This window comes from Osmia lignaria, chromosome 5 (genome assembly GCF_051020975.1).
Source record: "Osmia lignaria lignaria isolate PbOS001 chromosome 5, iyOsmLign1, whole genome shotgun sequence".
NCBI lineage: Eukaryota > Metazoa > Arthropoda > Insecta > Hymenoptera > Megachilidae > Osmia > Osmia lignaria.
Window position 1 is genome coordinate 8,740,185 of NC_135036.1, and position 20,019 is coordinate 8,760,203.

The 20,019-nt window shown below is 45.9% G+C and overlaps 1 protein-coding gene and 1 long non-coding RNA gene across 9 annotated transcripts in view; one reads left to right on the forward strand and one right to left on the reverse strand.

The window, feature by feature from the left end:
- The window catches only part of LOC117605019 (uncharacterized), a 49,240-nt gene extending 42,145 nt beyond the window's left edge, over positions 1–7,095 (reverse strand). For 5 of the 6 annotated variants that reach the window (XR_013062217.1, XR_013062218.1, XR_013062215.1 and 2 more), the window contains exons 1-2: positions 3,476–3,731; positions 3,021–3,123 (exon numbers count right to left, since the gene is read on the reverse strand). This is a non-coding gene — a long non-coding RNA (uncharacterized LOC117605019). Of the gene's footprint in view, positions 1–3,020; positions 3,124–3,475; positions 3,732–4,324 lie in introns of those variants that run through there. The other variant, XR_013062216.1, reaches the window with a different exon arrangement.
- A 6,511-nt stretch (positions 7,096–13,606) lies between these two features.
- The window catches only part of bi (T-box transcription factor bifid), a 77,754-nt gene continuing 71,341 nt past the window's right edge, over positions 13,607–20,019 (forward strand). Inside the window, exon 1 of one of the 3 annotated variants that reach the window (XM_034325775.2) lies at positions 13,607–15,679. In XM_034325775.2, the coding sequence (XP_034181666.1) occupies positions 14,965–15,679 (715 nt within the window). In that variant the 5' untranslated portion in view covers positions 13,607–14,964. The remainder of the gene's footprint in view (positions 15,680–20,019) is intronic. The other 2 variants (XM_034325773.2, XM_034325774.2) reach the window with 2 other exon arrangements.

The window sequence follows — 20,019 nt, forward strand, 5'->3', positions numbered from 1 at the left end:
ATTTCAGAATGAATACGTAAGAGGCGGATCGTATAAATCGCAGGTGTTCGAAAAGAGAAGAGAGCGAAGCCGAGTCGAAAACTTTCCATCGATCCAATGGCAAAGTTTCAGCGGTCTAAGCAAGCGGAACCCGAGTTCGGGACATATTCTCCTTCTCTACGTTGCAAATTCCGACAAGGCGAACTGGAACGCGTCTATAGATAGAAAAGAACAGCCCTCGAGTTTCCCTTCTTCCTCTGTTTTCCCTTTTTCCTCGATCCTTACCATTTTATCTTTCCCGTTCCGCCGATGCAAATTCGATCGAATTAATTTTCAATCAAATTGCCTGTGATTAGGTATACGGAAATTACAGGAACGACACGAACGGTAGTGAGAACGTCTTTACGGGGCGAACGACGCCATTGTCGCGACGCGAATGAAATTTTCACGACGAACGAGACGCGTCATTATAGCGTGACATGCCACGACAAAAAGGGGTGCTCGTACGTGCGATATTGAATTATCGATGACCGTCATGTGTTTAGATATTCATGTGTTGCCTCGACATCGACGACATTACGAGACCATCGAGCATCCCTTATTGGAAGGGAATTTTCCTTGGAGACATTTAACCCTTTCGCTTCTGAAAGAATTCGTAGAATCTCCAGTTTTACTTGTCTCTTTTTCCTGGAATTTTACGTCCTTTGGGGGTAGAATAATAAATTCTTCACTATTAAAATGTTAACCGATCAAAACGCCTTCGATCACCGTAAGAAAATTAAAAAATCAACGGAACGTTCTTCAAATTTTTCACAAACGTTCACAGAATGAAGCTTCCAGACGCAGCTGGGAGACAAAGAAGGAGACAAGGAAAGCAAGTCGCGGCATGCACCCCATAAAGATTAATCAACAGAAGCGGGAGGCGGCATCGAGGAGAAAGGAGCCGAAAAATAGGATCGTTGTCCAAGGACTATGGTTGCCTGTTCCGTCGGCGTAATCCGATCCAAGACATCTATGTCGATAGGGCAATAATTAGGCTGCTTACAGAGCTAGAAAGGGTGAAGGGACAAATGGAGGGAGAGGAGGTTGCGCGGAGGCTCGATGTCGGCCCTTTCTGTCGCCTCGAAGAGGGTCCAAGACTGGTCCGGTAGTCGTGTCGGTTCCCGTGGCCTTTCATCCCTTTCGACGTGCACGCCGCCGTGAATAGGCGAAACTAGAGGTACCGAGAGGGCACCGGTCTTCTTCGTGGCCCACCAGCCGCACACGTTTCTCAGTGAAAGGGTATGGAAAGAGGACAGACAGCTAGCTGGGCAGCCGCGCGTCGACTTGTCCCGTCAGCTCTGACGTCCTCTGTGAACTGCACTTTAAGTCCGCTACCCGACGTTCGCTGGCTGGCACTTCGGTTAGCGATGGCCTCGAACCTGTCGCTACCTACTGTTCCAGGATTCTAATGAAATTGGATGGACGTTGCTGAAGACTCGAGCTGATGGTCGGTATAGAGTAAGACGCACTGTTTGGAGCTGGAGTCTTCATGGATGAATGTGAATTAACATTACTGGTTTTGGAAACGAAAAGAGGATCTTGAATTATTTCCCAGCTCTTTTACGATATTCCAACTAATCATCGAAAAATCAAATACACCAAAAACCGTCATCAACCTCGAGTAATCTCGTTTCGCAGCAGGACACCCTGTACGATGAAATTGCTCAAAAGCTTGCAAGACAGAGCGAAAGAGAGAGAGTTAAAGAGAGAATTGAATGCCCATCGCTAAATAGGGTACAAGGGGGGTCGAGAGCCAGGGACTGGTGGGGAGGTGGAGGGTTGGTTGGGCCGCCTGTATAATGGCGGCTTCGGCAGAGGGCCCCAAAAGAAACCCATAGATATCGCATTGCGCGGTTGGGACTGACGGGACAAAACAGCCCGACAATAGGGGGGGATTTTCGGTCTTCTCCGCGAGATTCGTGGCCAGCTGGAGGGACAGAGGAAGCGAGAGGAACCGCGTTCTTCCGCCGCGTGTCAGAAGAGGAAGGGAAAGAGGAGGGTTTTCGCGTCAACGGGAACTGGAACCGAGACACGGTAGCCTGAATGTTCTTCGGCCCTCCTCGCGTGCCGATCCATTAATTAACCATCGCCATTTCTTATCCGCTGATGAAACGATGCTTACCAGATCCCGATCGCATTCAGAAGACCGTTGGAGAACGGATAATGGTATATTGACCTGGCTACACACGAGTACATAAGTACCTATTTAGAACAGTGTACACCTTTTATAGTGTTTCTGAAGAGGATGTTTGTTAACGATTGAGTTGTTGGAATGTTGCTTCTTTGGAAGTTGAAGACAGATGATAGAATCAATTTCAATAATGCTTTGAACAAGTTTCGTTTGGGATAGTTGGTTATTATAGGAGACATGCTTATACAATTAACACTCATTAAGAGCAAAATAAAAATTCAATTTCAAAACCCTTCCTAACTGTGCAATAAATCCATAAAGACACTTATAAAATTTCTAATTGCTTGAAAATTAATTCCGGATTTTCTTTATATCATTGTCGTTGAAATTAAAAAATTCATTTTCTGAGAAAATATTCTAAACCATCCAACAGATATTTTTTTAATTTTCATGAAGGAACACAGAGCAATGATCCTTCAGGGACATAGCTGTGAGCAACGCGAGCTTTTGTGAGTACGTTAATGCTCACGATCAATTTCAGTTCCCAACCCATACCGTTTTCTTCCCCCAAAGAACGCTGCCGCTTAATCGATACGTCGCTTTTAGACTCTCTGACAGCCTAAGCGCGCCACTATTTCAAGAGTATACTACCTAGGAATAGATGTTAGTGCACACTATGCTTTGTTTCATTCTGAAAAAGCCTGCCTGCGAGCGATGAGCTTTATCGTTATGAATCCTGACAATTAGGATAACGATTCCATCTCTAGTTCAAGATTTATCTCGAGAGGTTAAATATCATAAGAACGGCACCTCTAGTTTAAAATCCTAATTATTATCTATCATATTAAAAATATTTGATTTTACTTACTGTGTTTCCAAGAAGTTCCATGGCAAATTCAATCAACAGCAACAAGAATTTTTCACATTGGCGACACGAAACGAACTAAGGAGTACCAATGTTATCCGACAGACTGTTGACAAGAGAATAAAAATATGTGAGCTCGAATGACCGTCGGTAACCCTTAGGCTGCGTTTATGTTTATAATCGAAAGTCTGTCATATAACCACAGGGAAAATATAGCTATAGCTCCGGAAGTTTCCGAGCCGGTCTCGTCTTCCGTAAGCTGGGGAACAGTGTTGTGACCGAACAAAGCGCGTTATTGATATGAAATTGCGGTAAATGTCTACAATTAGGGCCTCAACGAGAAATCAATTAAAAAAAGAGGTAAATTCTATGTATTTATGCCCCTCGAAATTTGGGGGTCGCTTGTATTTTTTAAGATACATAAGTTAGGTTAGGTTATCAGAAAAAATATAACTTACCTCACGTCAAACACTTGACCAGTCAACAATAGACTCCTTGAAAAGAATAATTTCAAAGTGTGAATTTAAACAAAGTATTAAAAGTGATACGTGGCTAGCCAATTCTAATCTTAATCACGACAATTTCCCGTTTTATTAGATATTTTCTCACGATGCGTCCTCCGCGCTGTGCATTCTATGAACAGGAATTGGAACTAATGATGAGCGATACAGTATCGATATTTGGAATATCGAAATATCGATACAATGTATACACAGTAAGGAGAAAATTAGTTAGAAAAAAAAATATAGAATGTATGCAATATTGATCTCAATGTATAGTAATGCATAAGTTAATAAATTGTTATGTAAACGTAAATTAAATATAAGTTATTAACAGAAGATTTGATTATCGATACGTATCGATACTATCACTAACTTGAATTGAGCAAGGAGACTGTTGTTCACTGGTCGAGTGTTTGCTGTGAGGTAAGTCATATTTTTTCTAATAACCTAACTTAACCTAAGTAAATTAGTGATGCGCTTTTGAAAACTTTTGAAAATAATGATTTTATGTCAATATTTACCACAATATCTTAGCAAATTTTATCAACAGTTTTTGATTCGGGGGGCAAATTCAGCTGCGTTCCATTCCGCAGTCTAAGGATTAATAATTAAGATCCTTCAATATTTTCATTGCTTTATGGTGTTTCCTCTCGAATATTATGACGTATCTTCTTCTTTCTCCTAGAAATTTGATCAGCAGCACCAAATTTATCGATTCGAACATCGTTGATCGTTCAGTTTCTAATGTAATATTCCGGGTTCAACGGGTGGCTAGCTGCATACGTAGAAGATAATTCAATTAACCTCCGGTAACCGGCCTCCTAGAAATACAATCGAGGTCCCTCGGCGTGTGTTGTTGCAAGACTGTTCTGATCCGAGGCACACCGTAGCCGGATAATTGTAGGATATCAGCGGTTCGAGGGTTCCTTCGCCAACAGATCCGTCGAACAATTAGGTGTTCCCACTTTCGCCTCGTTATTCCGTGATCAGATTCACGTTGTTGCATTCGTTGAAAACGGTTAAGGGATCGTACCTCTCGCCACGAATCGAATAACTGAACGTTTTCTGCTCGAACACGACAAGAACGTGCCTCGGAGAGAAATCGACTCCCGGGGAAACCGAGTAATTGGCAACGATTGCATCCAACCTACGATCAACCATCATACAGAGTACGTTCGTAATCGTGATGCAACCGTAAAAGGGATGATACCTTGCGCTGCTTGAATATCTTTGATGTTTTTCTTTTCGAAATATTAACATTGAAACATTTCTAAGCAGAGACGTTATCTATAATTTAATTCCAGAATGTCTAAGGTGTTTGAAAGGCGTCAAATTCTATTACACCGAGTAAATTTCTTTCTAAACTTGCATCGTAGCCTCTGTTGAAATTCTAATTAAAATTCTAGAAGAGTACAAGGTACTCTTTCCTTTATGTTATTTGCAATGGAAATACTAGGACTGTTGTAACAGAATATCATAAAACAATTTTTCAACAGAAGAGCCCCATACTTGTATTCCATTTAACTTTTAAATCTTCATCAAATTAGAAATCTGTCCTCGATTTTGTAATCTCACACTATTCCAAGTGAATTCTCTCCGGTTCCTTTTGTAGAACCGTCGGGTTGACCCAGAATCAACCGGAAATCCGTAAGCGACGAGTCGTCACGATCGAATCGTGATTCAACCACTCGCAGTGTCGATGATCACAATGAACCGCTTTAGCCGATTTTCGGGGGTTGAATCGGAGCGAGGTAACGCAACGATCGAAAGCCGCCGCGACACAAGCGTTTACAGACGTAATCTGCAGAGGGACAGGGGTGCGTCGATCGAGTGGTTCGACAATAGGGTTGTTTAGTCGAAGATATATATATATATATATTTCTAATACTATTAGCCGGTGTTCCGTTACACAACGACAGATGGACAAGCAGATATATCCGTTCTATTTGGATCTGGCTGTTCGGGGGTGCAGCTGCGTATGTGTAAACCGTGCCGTTCTGTTTGGACCTCGGCATCAATTGATAGTTTCGGTAAACGGGGATGAGAGAATGAAACAGAGAGAAAGAGAGAGAAGGATAGTTTATACGAATGGGGTGGTTCGACGCGTTCCTGAAGGACCAAAAAGCCTACCGATTTAAAGGATCGCGTGAAAGTAAACGCTATCAGTAAATATCCTAGCTCTGTATTAAAACGAATACTCGGTTGAAAAAGCTCGGGCATCATTCAACGAGTACCCACGCGACATTCTGATGCCGATCGCGCGAGTGAAGAATTCGAAAATCGCGAGGGCAGGCGCCGCGTAGACGGCGGATCCTTGCTTTTTCCTCGCCTGTTTGCTGGTTTGTTTGTTCCGGCCGTTTCGTCGGTTACCTACTCGACTCTCTCCCTTTCTCCTTCGTAGCTTTTTCGCTTTTCCATCCATCTTTCCTTTCCTCTTCGCCTCCGTAAAGATCGATCCGTTGCAAATTTACAGGAGCGACGTGAAAAATTCTCGTCACCTTTTCGCAGACGGTATCGTAGTCTGTCTGGTCTCGAAGATCAGCTCGTTACAGCAAGATACACCCTTCGGATCGTTTCATCCAAACGTTAGCACCCCACCAGTTGAACCAGATAATTGGTTCGTCGTCGCTGTCTCGCGGTTTTCCGTCCGCTCGGATGCATCCAGTCGGTTACGGCCGGTCGCGTCGCTTCGACAGACTTCCGAGGGAAAGGTGGCATTGCTGGCGAACGGGGATGGAAGCCGGCCCCGTCGGCGTGACGCTATTCCGGGAATGTGGGAATCACCGCTGCTGCGTTTTCAGTTCATGTTACCATCGTTTCGCGGTAAACAATACTCGGGTGTACGATTACGGCTGTTTGTCGCAGCGAACGCGTCTGAACGAGATCCGGCCATCGGTCTGCGGCCGATATTCACGGACGATCTTTTCGATTTTTCCATTTTCGAAGAAGTCGAACTGGTCGACGTTCGACGCGCTTCGAAACGAGCCTGAACGTGGAAATTATTTGACAGAAAAAAATGAAGCTGTTCAGAGTTTCGATGGGTTTCTTTAGTTAGACCTCTAAGTGGACATGGTAGCCGATGAAAAATCGAAGGAAAGAAAGATTGCGCGGCCGGAAGGAGCGCCGCGTGTGTAGGGACGTCCGATGCACTCACCTGCGACGAGTTCTATCACGCAACGCTCATTAGTGTCGCAGACGATTCTACGTTGGGAACGAGTCACTCGGAGTAGTTGCTTGATGTTGCTTAACACTTTAACCGATGCGCTGTCTGTTAACTTTCGTTATCAGAAATCTAAATCCTCGTTTCTAAATTTTATTAGCCAATTAACCAACATTTCTGAACCTTCAAAATGACCCAACTCGACATCACCTTACCACTTCCTCCCCAATCGAGCTGGCAGAAGGAAAATCAGCTTCCGTTCGATCCGCAACTCGAAGGCCACGGCTTCTGCGGGAAACGCGACGAAGACGGACAACCTTGGAAAGAGCGAGAAAGCAAAAGAACAGGGCGGAAAACTGGCCACGTTTCTCGAACGTAAAGGCTGCCTGTTACACGCTGCCTTGATGGCCCTGGCGTTAAATTCAGCCGTCAGAGCTTTCAGCAGGGTTCAGCAACAGCGTCAGCAACTCTCTTCTCCCTGCCCTTTCTGCACCCCTTCCCGAACCTTCATCCTCCACCCCCTCCGTATCCATATTCCCGACTCCATTCGCGCTCGTTCACCCTCCCACCTCATCCCCACACACCCCTGTCCCTATCGCGGGCTGACGACCACGACGACCACGGTAAAGCTCGTCACGCACATGCTGCAACGACCTTTTGCATCAAAAGCTTTGTTTATGGGCCGAAGAGATTTATAGGCTGCGCGACGATATACGTACAGCGAAGCCGGTATGCGCCACGGACGTTAGATCTCCGTTCGAAATACGACCGCGAGGGGAGGAGTTCGTTTCTTTGGATAGCGACAGGTAGACGCGGAGCTGACTGTTGGATAGGCGCGCGGAAAAACGGCTGATCGAGCGGACACCACTTGGACGCAAGGATTTCTAGGGTTCGAGTTCGAGGAATCGCTAGTTTCGTGCTTAGAGTGATCTTTGAAGCTGATCGAAGAGGAACTAAGGGTTGAAATGAAAAGGTGTCTTTCAGTGTCACCTATGATTTTGGAAACGGATCTGTGAATTTGGCCTTCATGAGAACTTAATGATACCTTGTTAAAAGCAACATGCCTCAACTCCGTACACGGTTAACTTTACCTAACCACCAGGAACGAGCAAAACAGAACAAGTACCTCTCAAACGAAACAATTAAAAAACTGGATCATCGGTTCGAATCAAATACGTCAAGCACAATGGTAACAAACTTATCGCGATGGGAAGAGAAGAGCGATACAAATACGGTGTACAAAGTGTTAACGACTGCTCTCTCGCGCTGGTAATTGCGCATTAGATCTTACTTCGATCGAGCGTGGAGGCACGCTCGCCTCGATCATTACCGGGCATTAAATTTCCGATCGGCCTAGGCCACGCTGATTGGACGATGAGAAGCGCAAACGGACTTCGGATCCGGTCGCCAGGGAAACTCCTTATTTAGCCTGTCGTATTATACGAGAAAACACGGAATATCTGGCGGTGACTATCTCCACAGCTGCTCGAACAGACCTAAGCGTCCTAATAAAAGCACAACCGATCTCTTATCCGCTTCGCCGCCTTTCAACCGCGTCCGCTTTAATCTTCTATCACTTGGCCGCGCTACCAGGACCGATCGATGCGGACAGTCCGCCTCGGTCCTTGCAGTCCGTGAGTCAATTTTCTTGCCAACTTCCAGGATCGTCTGTTGATGCTGCAACCTCTTAAGCGATTTTATATTAGCGTCGGGATGATTAATGTGAGAAAACTATCTAAACGCTGGATTGGATCAGTCGATGATACTGATAGGTGAAGACAAGTGACAACGGGAGTCGTTTGATTATTCAGATAGAAAGATAAACTCCAAGTTCCAAGATTGGAATTGATTTGTAACTTAAAAATTACAAATACGTCCACTGGATTAAGATGAAAGGATATAAAATAATCGTCTGTTTATAGAAATATCCGTATTGGCCAAATGATATTGTTATTTGAAAATAAGAAGGTGCTCCGAAAGAAAGAAGAAAAGAACACTGCCAAACTTCAGAGTCCCCCTAACCAGTCGCAACGAGTCTTGGTCGCGACCACGGCGTTCGAACATCGATACACTGGCGGCCGTAGGTGTCCATTCCCGGTGGCGCGGTCGCGAACGCGTCGACGTTACGGGGTACGGGTGTAAAAAAAATCGCGTGAAAGAAAAGGCAGGAAGCGGCGGCCTGTTTCTCCGTCCTCCTCGGATCGTGGTCGCCAGACGAATGTCGCGCGAGTCTCCGTCCTCGTCTCGCAGACCCCCCACCCTCGGTTCCAGCGATTCCGCGCGTTCCGCGGCACAGGGGAACCCCCCACCGCGTCGAGCGCGCCTGGTGGGGGAAGTTCGTTCGACGAGGCGGCGCAAGTTCAGGCCACGCCCCGTCGCGTTGCCCGTTTACCAGCCAGGCGCGCTCGTCAAATGTTTTTCGTCGCGGATTATGACGCGGTCTGCGCGATTATGACCACCTCTCTCGCTCGCGGTCTCTCCCTTCGCTGCGAAGTCTCTCCCGCGTTCTCTCTCCCTGGCTCTTTGTCCTCTCATCCCTGTTCCTTCCTTTTTTTTTTTCCCTATCTTCAAGCGCTTTCCTCCTCGAGGCCGGATCGTTCTCTCCCTTCTTTCGGCACTCCGTGTGCTCCTTCTGGGACGAAGTTTTGCTTCTTGTCCCAGCCCGTCGGACCAGCGTTCTCAGCCTGACCACGCTCGTCCCGTCTCGTTTCACCTAGAGCCGAATAGATCCTCTTCTTCTGTCCCGACTCGCTCTAGCATCGATCGTCGTTCTCTCCTTGGATCGTCCGAACGGAGAATAGAGAGCCGTCGATTCAGCGAAGCCGAGGACGTCGGCACAATGGGACAAGCGGCGAGACGAGGGGGAAATTGAACGCGGTCAATCGACGATACACGGACCGCGGCATCGCCTGGTCGCTTGGACAACTCGCTATCGAAAACGATATCGCGATTCCCTCTCCTATCGAGTGCATGGACACGAAACTTGCGCGACTAATGGAAGTTGTTATCCCTTTTTTTCGAGTGCGGTTTTTCGAACTTCTCGATCGACGGATACGATTTAGAGCCACGGAAAATGGGGTGATTTCTTGTTCGTGGGTGGGGTAAGGGGCGTGGATGAATCAGGAGTACGACGATTGCAGTTGTACGATATAATAGAGAAGCCTGTTCGTGCTTGTTCATTGATGAGTCATTGATACTTGATTAAGGGTCTTTTAAGCATTCGTTTCTGGAAGGTTAACACCTGTGCCTGCAGCTGAGAACAAAGAAGAGGACGGAGGAGCAAAGTGCCTCGTTGTTTCGTATCGCTCGCACGTTCGATCCTAGATCTCCTTTCAACTGGCCATTAAATATAATTTTATGGCATTTCATTTATCATTAAAAAGTAATTGACTGGTTGTACTGGTTATTCTTGAATGGTATTAAGATCACAATGATGTGTGCGATCATAATCATGGACTTTATGCCATATTTCATTGAAACAAGTAAAACTGGACGTGTCTCATAAATTATTTCAATCTTCAGGGACTGACGTGGCAGATGGAGGCATGGTCATTTTAACCCGCAACTAAAATGCCATTATATGACATATGAAGAACATATAATAAATCCTTCACATTTAAGAAAATATATTTTTGTAGCTGACAATGAGTCACAATGATCCCATGCTAAGATCAATAAATTCAATACAATGGAAATAACAAATGAAATAAAAAAATTACTTGTCTGTATGCTTAACAACTCGGATCACAATGTGTCTTACCACATTCGCCACATTTCATTGTGTCAGCCAACGTGTTAATCAGACAAATTAAGGCGCTTACAGGCTTGTAACAAATTTTCACTCAATTAAATCGTACAACGCAATCGATTCTACCCTTACATCATAAAAATCATGAAACAGTGTGTCAATTCGCGTTTATCGTTAAATTAACATCATGAAATTGTTGAACAGATACTTTTTCAAGCGTGAACGCGGCTTAATGCGGTAGCAGCGATCCGGTGGCAGCTTGTTGCTGCTCTCTCGACGAACTTTGCAACTGTTTGAACGCGAAACTTGCAAAGGCCACGTGTCTTAAAACTGGCGAAACCGATGTTAAGCGTTATCGATCGACACGAAAGCCGGAACAGAAGTGTTTTATACGGTTAACATTTCGTTGCTTGAGAAAAAAGAAAGGAACATCTACTTTTCCTTTCGAGATCTCTCTCTCCCTCTCTGTTAACGCTGGGCAATTTCACGGGAGACCAATTATCCGAAGTGAAACTTCCAGGTAGCCAGTTTTAACGCAGCTCCTTTTCAGAAATAATTTATATTAAAATAAAAGTGCTCGCCAGGGGAAAAGGATTAACTGTCGGCAGAGGCCTAGGAGGATACAATTGTACTCGGACGTTTAGCGTCGATCCGTTAATGCGTCGAGAGCAATTAGAGACTTTTAAAACGGCTCGTGTAGCTTGCACGGTATTCATGGCTACCTGAGAAGCGATTCTCGTTTGTTTCCATTCACAGCCGTCTGTCAGACAACCGACAGCTGACAATACACATTAACATGCGCGAACAGGGGAACGATTCGCAACACTTGTAATAATAGCCGGTAACGTACGGGATTTGATAAACGTCGATGCTGAAGGAACGGATTAACAATCACCGAGATCTTAATTATCCGATTCATTTCTGCAGTTATTGTATTATAAAAACGAAAATCCTGAAACTTGGATCGAAAAGATTAACGTTAAACTTTCAAAGCGTGAGAATCCTAAATGATGGAAGAATTGCAGTGCAAACAGGCCAGCTTTAGTGTCGATAAACGCAGTCGACCCTTCGAAACGGAGAAAGTCAATCGAATCGATCGTGGTTCTATTTCCACTGACTGTTCGATTCGCGATGCGTATCAACGGGTTTCGATGTGACCCTAATGATAGTCCCCATTCGAAACTGTATCATTTAGAGATTAGTGCTTAACAGAGGTACGTCTGACCATGAGGCATACTCTACTTTTACTACTTAAAGGTATAAGAATTTCAATTCTGGAGCGAAGAACCAAAATTCCAAAGTTATCGATCACTTATCATATATAAATTAAAAAATTCAAGAAATCATTGACTGAAGAAATAAAATTGATGAATTTGCCCTGATTAACTAAAACTCATAAAGTTCAAGATAGACCAATCTACCTATCAGCGCCTTAAAGACGCAAGAGGAAAGCTTAAGTTCATCTTAAAACATCCGAACTAGTACTCCTCTCGAGGAACGATTTCCCGAAGCAAAATTTCCCGACCAAAGATCCCACTGGATAAGGCTGGCCGATATCCTGGCTGTCTGGAAGCGCCCCAACGAACGCGACGTGGGCCGATATACGAGTCGAGATTCGCAGACCGATTTCCGATCTGGCTATCGCAGAAAGTGTTTCTGGAAATCACGGTGGGTCGCGCGCGCAGCTTGGAAAGCTCTCGCGGATTTGGCAACACTGTGACGCGTTGGGCGTCTTGCTAACACTCGACGGCGCGAAGGACGAGGGGTCTACACGACGAGAGAACGAAAAACCGTGAGGTTTCGCGGCCGAGGTGGGGAGGCGGAACCGCGAGCTGGTAGGGGAAGGTGCCGAACGAACGCGCGAGACTGTACCGGAGTGGTGGGGGAAGGTCACGTGATCGGAAGCAGCGGGAGAGCGAGACGAGTGGCAGGGATGCGATGGGCGGAGCCAACGGTTTCTCCTACGTTGCTGAATTCGTGGTGCACAGCGCAGGGCAATATCAACGAGCCGATGAATCTCGACGGGGGTGAGGGAAAGCGGGGAGGATGGGACGTTGTTCGTGACGCTGGCTAGCGCGAATTTTGGCACAGCTCGCGAAAATTTCTCACTCGGCTTTTCGCGGAAAACTCGGACGGCACTCGACACGGCCAATCGGCTTGAATTATGACTGATGAAGTGCCGTTCCGGATTAATGGAGAAAACCGGCTGCCGGTGCTTGCCGAATTGTTGACGATGCCGAACGGAACGCGCGTTGCGCCCCGGGCGACGATTTCACCGTCTGCTTTAACTGCCCGACACGGTCCGCGACCACGGGCATGTTAAAAGCAAAAATCGAAACAACCTACGCTCTCTATTTAGAGTACTTTGAAGTACAGGATCACTTTGAACTGTAAATGCATCGTCTGCGATGATTCATTCGAGCGGGAACATAGAAATTAAATAGAGAATTTTGTCGAGAATTTTCTACAGACATGTACAAATAAAAATATACCGTTGCATAAGAGCTGTGTTGCGGTGTAAAAACGTAAATCAAAAGGGCAACGATGAAACGACCGCGAAAGTAGTAACCTGGAAAAAAAATTCTCAGCGTTAAACACCTTGTTTCCAGCACTCTCGGACAGAAAAGTGACATCGGTTTGCGTACCGTCCGCAGCAAACACCGTGGAAATCCAGCGTGTCAATCGGCCGCGTTCTCGACAGAGAAGCTTCGAGCAACGTCGATCGTGGCATCCCCCTCTCCCGTGGAACCCCCGCCCGCGGAATCAAGAACCGCGAGGAGGGTGGTGTTAATGGGCGTACTCGCGGTTAACACCCTTAAACCGGTGCTGGTGGGGGGTACAAGCCGAGGGAGAGAACGAGGAAGAGCATCCGGAGCGCTGTGCACAACTGAACGGTAGAGAGGGGATAAGAGAGACAGAGGGGAGAAGTTTGAAGCTAAAGCGAGACGGTGAACGTCGGAAAAGGCGTCGAGAGCAACGCCGCTCGGATTGGCGCCGGAACGCCAATCCCAACTACGAGCGCTCATTATCGCCCGCTGGACGCGAGGGAAGGGTGCCTATAGACGACTGCCGACCTCTTCGTTCGTCCTACGTTGCCAGTGTCGTTGTCTTCGTTCGGCGCACGGGTACCCGGTCGGCTAGGTTGCCGAGGCAGGTTCCCCCACCATTCGGTAGCGGAACGGTCGTAGGGGAAGGGAGGAGGAGCCCCTGTACCGTCTCAGTCTTCGCGTCGCTGCCCTCCAGCATTCACGCCTCCCGCGTCCGTTCGGCGGCGCAGGCACACTCCGCTCGTCTGTACACACGCACACGCGGCCGTTACCATACACGTAGACGCGCGTACACACGCCCTGAATCCGGACGAGGACTTTAGCACACCAACACCTCCGCGGGAGGTGTGGGGGTGAGCCCCCAGAGGAGGTGTCAATCCTAGCGCTGCTCAGTGACCATCGCGGCGCCACCCAAGTAACACCTTTCGTCCGCTCTCCAGCCCTGGCCGAGGTTCACAGCGGAGCAGAGTAGAGCAGAGCAGAGCTGAGCTGAGCGAAGCGCACCCGTACAGCCATCTATCTCTCTCGTCTCTTTTTTTTTTTTCTCTCGGCTGAATTTCGCGTGCGGATATTACGCGTACGAACTGTCCTCCGCCTGTGTGTCGTCCTGCCGTCGGACTCCGTTCCACCGGTGCTCTCTTGGCGGTGTTGCTCACGCTCGCTCCTTCAAGCTTTCCCTCGCGTGGTCGCCTCGTTTCGCTTCGCGTTACGTTGCGTCGCGCCGCGTCGCGCCGTGCTTGGCCGCGCCGCGTCGCGCCGTGCCGTGCCGTGCCGTGCCGTTTGCCAAATCACGATTCAGAAGTGAAGTGTCCGCACGGAGGACCTGACCCGTGGACCGGTGGGACACAGTGCGTCAAGTGAACAGTGAACGCCCGGATACTAGAGGCACACGTACGCGCTTAGGTAGAGAAACGCGCGTAAACCTGACGGTGAATCTCGAAAACGTGGCCAACGACTATTCGTCTGCCAGTGTGTCCAGTTGATGGAAAGTGTGCTCTTATCGTGGTTGATCCGGTGCTCCGTTCGCGGAATTGTACGTCGATCGTAGACAGCTGGAAAGGAAAGTGTTCCTCGGAAAAAGGGTAGAAGGTTCGTCGTAGGGTGAACACAAGGCGAGACGTACGATGTCGAGCGTACGTCTGGCGACGGATCTCGAGGAGAACGAGAGATCGCAACGGGAGCGTGGAGAACGCAAAGAGAATCCCGAATCGTGTTCCTGAACGATTCGGAGCGACGAGTCACGCGGAGTCGAAACATGTCCGAGAAGCAGCCGAACGACTTTGACGCGGGTGCATGGATCGGTGACGCGTACGATCAGTGACGATAAGAATCAGTGGACAGAAGCATAGAACGATACCCTGGTAGTGTCGAAGAAGAAGTATCGTGAACGTAATCAAGAGAGTGAAGTAGCGCGTAGAAGGTGTTGAGTACCTCGGTTTGAGTCACTCGAAGAGGAATCTCGCGCGACTCGGCATACCCGCCCGTCTCGATGAGATTCGAACAAGACACAGCGTGCAGGGGTACCCACTGCGCCAGCACTCCGCAACCCTCCGCGCTGCAGCAGCGATCACGGCTCGAGGAGGTGGTGGAGGAGGAGGTGGACTCCTCCACGAAGGACATCGAAGGACAAGGACGTAGACGAGAATTGGAGACTAACGTGGTCGAGGGTGCGAACACGGGGCCGAGGGCAGAGGCGGGGGGGCCTGGGATGGCGTACCCCGCGTCAGCGACGGCTCTGAATCAGCACTCGCCGTTTGCTACGTCGATCGCTGGCACACCGTCCAGCAACCCGAACGGGCACATATCCGGTGGCCACCTGCCCGCGCCAGCCGCCCCGAGACCGACGGACTTTAGCGTTTCCTCCTTGTTAACCGCCGCCAGCACCCATCCGCCGATCCTAGGTGGTTCCTCGTCCCAGGGTAGCGCGTCGCCGCCACCCGGTGGACCCGGTAGCCCGGCTGCCGCACCGGAAACGCCGCCACCGTTGCCTAGCCAAAGGGAATTGTCGCATCCGTCGTCGGCGGTTGCCGCGGCTAGCTATTTCAGCGCTGCCGCCCTGGCAGCCGCCGGTTTTTACAATCCGGCCGCCCATTTGCCGGCGACCAGCTCGCCTGGACCGACGGCCCATCATCTGCAGGGAAAAGGGATCCTCAGTAGCGCGCATCATCATCCCCATCTGAACCCGCACGGCATCACGCCACCAGGTGAGCGATAACAGTGAGATATAACACCTTTACGGATCGTTCGAGTGTTTTCTGTGACGACACTGTGATTGGTCAAACTAAACGAAACACCTCGAGTAGGATTTCATTTTGGTGGTCAGAGTTTACGGAAACAAGTGTTCACGATACACGGCTGTGTTCTGCCCGAGGGACGTTCGATGTTACGCGTCTCCCGGCTGATTTGTAGATGTTAGATGCCTGCTTTCGGTTGATTTAGGGTTGCAACGAAGGTATCACGAGGATGGATAGGTTTTAGTGCAAAGTGCAGTATCGTTGCTTCGTTGGTGATGAAAGTTTCGTAACGAGTGACACGAATTATAGGGGGATAGAATGCTGCTGACATCGGGGAAGCTGTATTTCACAGGAAATTAAATAGGTTTCTTCGGGGTTGATCGGTGAATAAAGTTCCCAGCGAAGTGCATCGGCTGGAGAAACTGTGAGTTGATGATCGGGATAGGCTCTTCTTAAGTGAATCTTAGAATTAGAAATCCTGTTTTCTTGAAAGGACGATCGAATGATAGAGTACAAAGTTGAACGAAGGAAAATCTCGAGTATTTTCAACGGGAGGAACAGGTTGTAGATCGATAAGACGTATCAATGAGCACGGGTTGTCGTAATATCTATCCAGTTCTGTTCGCCGACAGAGTTAATCGGTGTTAAGACAAATAGAATCGCGGCTCTTCGTTGAAAGCCGCTGATTTCAGTAACAGTTAACTCACGCCGTCTAGATTGAGATGTAAACTCACGTTCGCAAAGTGTTTAGCTCCGGCTTTTCGAGTGGTTGAGAAAATGGAATCTCGGTTTCACGCGGACGCTTCACTCGGCAAACCGTCGATTCTTGTCGAAAATAACATCTCACGTCGACGTTGTTCAAACGGTGTCTGGTAAACAAACAACTCCGAACGGAGATTGAAGATCCAGGAACACGATCTTCCCATTGCCATCGAGAGTAAAGTTTCTGGAAACGTTTCCTACTTCCAACTATTAACGTTTCTATTTTTTGGAGACGTGGTTTTCTTTATACTTTGGTTATCAGAGATTCAGGGAAAGAAAATTGGAAATTTCTGGTGTTACAATGTCAGGTTAGCCTCGTTCTTGCAGTATCACCGTAGATATCTCAAAAATTTTTCAGGAAAATTTGAATTGTTTTAGTTACATTGGGAAAGTTGGTGATTTTTGAAAAATTCTGTGCTTTTAAGGGTAGGAAATGGTCGAAATACGTTTATATGGTCTTTAAATATATGATACAAGGTTATGATTCTTTTAAATTCTCAAACATTCTTATTTAACATCGATTTGTTTATATAAAATTCATTAACAGCTGTACAAGCAATTGAAATTGTACATTCTTTGAACTTACTATTGTTTTTAACAAGTGCAGTTCATCAAGCAATGCACTTTTTATTTTACTACACATTTCTGTACATTTTCTATTGAATTTTGTATAAATTAGGTAAATAGAATCAATATATGATATTCTATGATATTTATTTTGTTTCTATAATATGCAATTCAACAATTATTTAGTTTTAATTGTGTACAACACAGTGCGGTTAATTTGGAAAGAAATTCACATTGTTTTTTATCTTAACAATGTTTCGACCATCTTCTAACAGCTAGAATATATTGCAAAAAGGCTAAAATTCAGCTTGATCTTCATCCCCCTACCATCCTCTTCAAAATTTCACCAAAACGTAGAAACTTTCTACCATAATCGCACAAGTTATCGCAAAATTACGCGTTTGAAATTGTAGGCTTCAGGATTCCCCGAGTGTCTTTGAAAAAAAGATATTCAAGTAATGGAAAAATCGACTGACATTTAATTAGCCTATCTCTCAGGCTTTTACGAGCGACAAGGTGCTGTTTGATAAAGTTCCACTTATCGTTTGCAACACTTGCCACTGAAATTCTCCTTTATTCTACAATGTGCAAAGTGTTATCTTCCTCGTAAAATTTTCAAAATTTTATTCAACACCAGACCCATCAAAATTTTTATTTAAAACGACAGTAATTATCGGTGATTTTATCGAAACGTATAAAAAGTATGAAGAAAAAAAATATAGATTCCACGTATCAAAAGTACAAGACTTGGTTTTTGAGGAAAGGGAGTCCAGTCTCGCTTATAAATATCGCTAATGGATCTGCAGAATGTATTTACTTTTCAAAATTTTTAATAAAAATCAAGCAATGGGTCTTAGAAAATTCCCCTTTCATGGCTGATCCAATATTGATATAATTCATTTAGAAAAATTTTCTTTCGCTTGTACCACCCTGTAGATTGACCTCTGTCCAGAAGAATCATTGTACACGCCATATTATTTCTCATCTTCTAAATTTTGTACCAAGTATACCCGCTCCAACACCGTTCCCTTTAATGCCTAAAGGCTGAAAGCTTGCATCAACGTTGAAATTTCCTCGCTAATCTTCTTCGTTTTTCGCGTTTGCTGGATTTTACGAAAAAGATAGCTAATCATCCCAGGAGACGCACGCTCGGCACGCGAGAGAACCGTTTCATCGTTTATTCATCGGCGCCGATGGCAAGATACATTTATTTCCACGAGGTTACCGTTCCGATCGGTTTGTTAACGTGGTCAGCCGTGTTTTCACTTGGTCGAGACAACCACGGCTGTCAATCTTCTACCGACGACGTTGTTAGACGTCGCTACGATCCATGGATCGTGAATTTCGACGGAGATTCATCGGAAATCGGTTAGACGGTGACTGGTTCGCGAGCTGAGATCGTTTGCATGCGTTTCCATTTGCTGATGCTTAATTATTACGCGATTTCTTGGTACTGTACGTTTGTTGGACGACGATCAGGTGAAATTCATATGGTGTGAGCTATTCGGTGGTGATTAGCAAGTGATAGAGCAATCTTTCCAGCTTTTCTATGATACAGAGTTGAACAGTGTGTGCAGCAAGGTAAAATTTTTGTCTGAATGTTCGGTATAATAATAATTTTCTATTAACTAATCATTAATAACCGTAGAGCGTTCTTCTGTACAAGAAAATTGTGAAAATATTAATTTCCTGCAATGTTTTTAAGAGATTCTTCTTGATTTGGTCAGGATAGCTGTATACATTTTCTTCCATCGATTAACAACGGAAAGAATGATCAATTTTCTGATTATCGGCATTGAAAATCGAAAGGGAACTCATTTGTTGGCTGTTAATAGGCTCGAACTTGCGTGCTTGTTAATTTCCACGATCATGAGCTCGCATCTGTTCGCGTTAGGTAGCAATTAAAATAAAATTAAAGGTGGAAACTCGACAGATCGGCTTGAAGTTATAGGGAAATTCATTAATTCCGCGATCGCAAGCTCGCGTTTGCACCGCGTCAGCTGTCAATTAAAGTGTAACTAAAGCTAAAGCTCTCTCACCTGTTCGAATCGGTGATTCATTAATTTTACTCGCAAAATGTTCCTCGTTTCCTTCTGTCAGCTGTCAATGAAAGTCAAATGAAAATCGACTTTCCCGCTTTCTAACATCTCCCATTACTCTAGAATCATTAATTGAATTAATTAAAGAATAAAGGAAAGGCAAGAATTGAATTTGATAAATATTCTTCTTGAAATGTTGCTCGGAATAAATCTCAGGTCAAAATTCACAATTCAAGCGCTCATTTTCGCCATGAAGCGTTCAAGAAATACAAAATGGAGGTTCACGTCACCCCATGTTAGTGTACATTCGTTCACAGAATGGAATTGTTCAAAATTGAACCATTCAATCGATGTTAATTAAAATTTACTCAGTGTCTTAAAAATTTGTGATCAAAAACTTAGAAACGCTGGCGCTATCATTGTCCACCGGAAGTGATGACGTTTTTCGCGTGTCTTACGCAACGCATCCGACGGGAAAAGTCTTTAGTTTTTCCTCCTCTTGGAACGCAACCTCAGACTACAATAAAATAATTTATTCGTGTACACGTTAGAATAAAAGGAATCTGAGAATGTTTGTAAGGCAAACATCTAATGAAATCGTTTATAATTAACAAGTAAAAGCATGGTAAAATTAATGTGAAAATTTATGTATCAGTTAACTCTTGATTTTCTGCTGCAATTAATTTCTCAAACACTCGTACAATTATGCGAAACTTTATTATCAAATCTTGAAACACTCGTTGCACGTTACAATCTCGCCTCGTCACGTTAGCAACAAATCGAGGTGTGTTGCCTTCTGGAAAGGATAGAGTAAGAATCGCCGGGAATTCTAGCTACCGAGCCGAGGAATCCAGCTGTTTCATCGAGTTTCCATTCGCCGCGGCTCGCTGAAAGACAACGCGTGTCAACGGGTGCGGCGAATTAATTCATCATTGAAGTTAA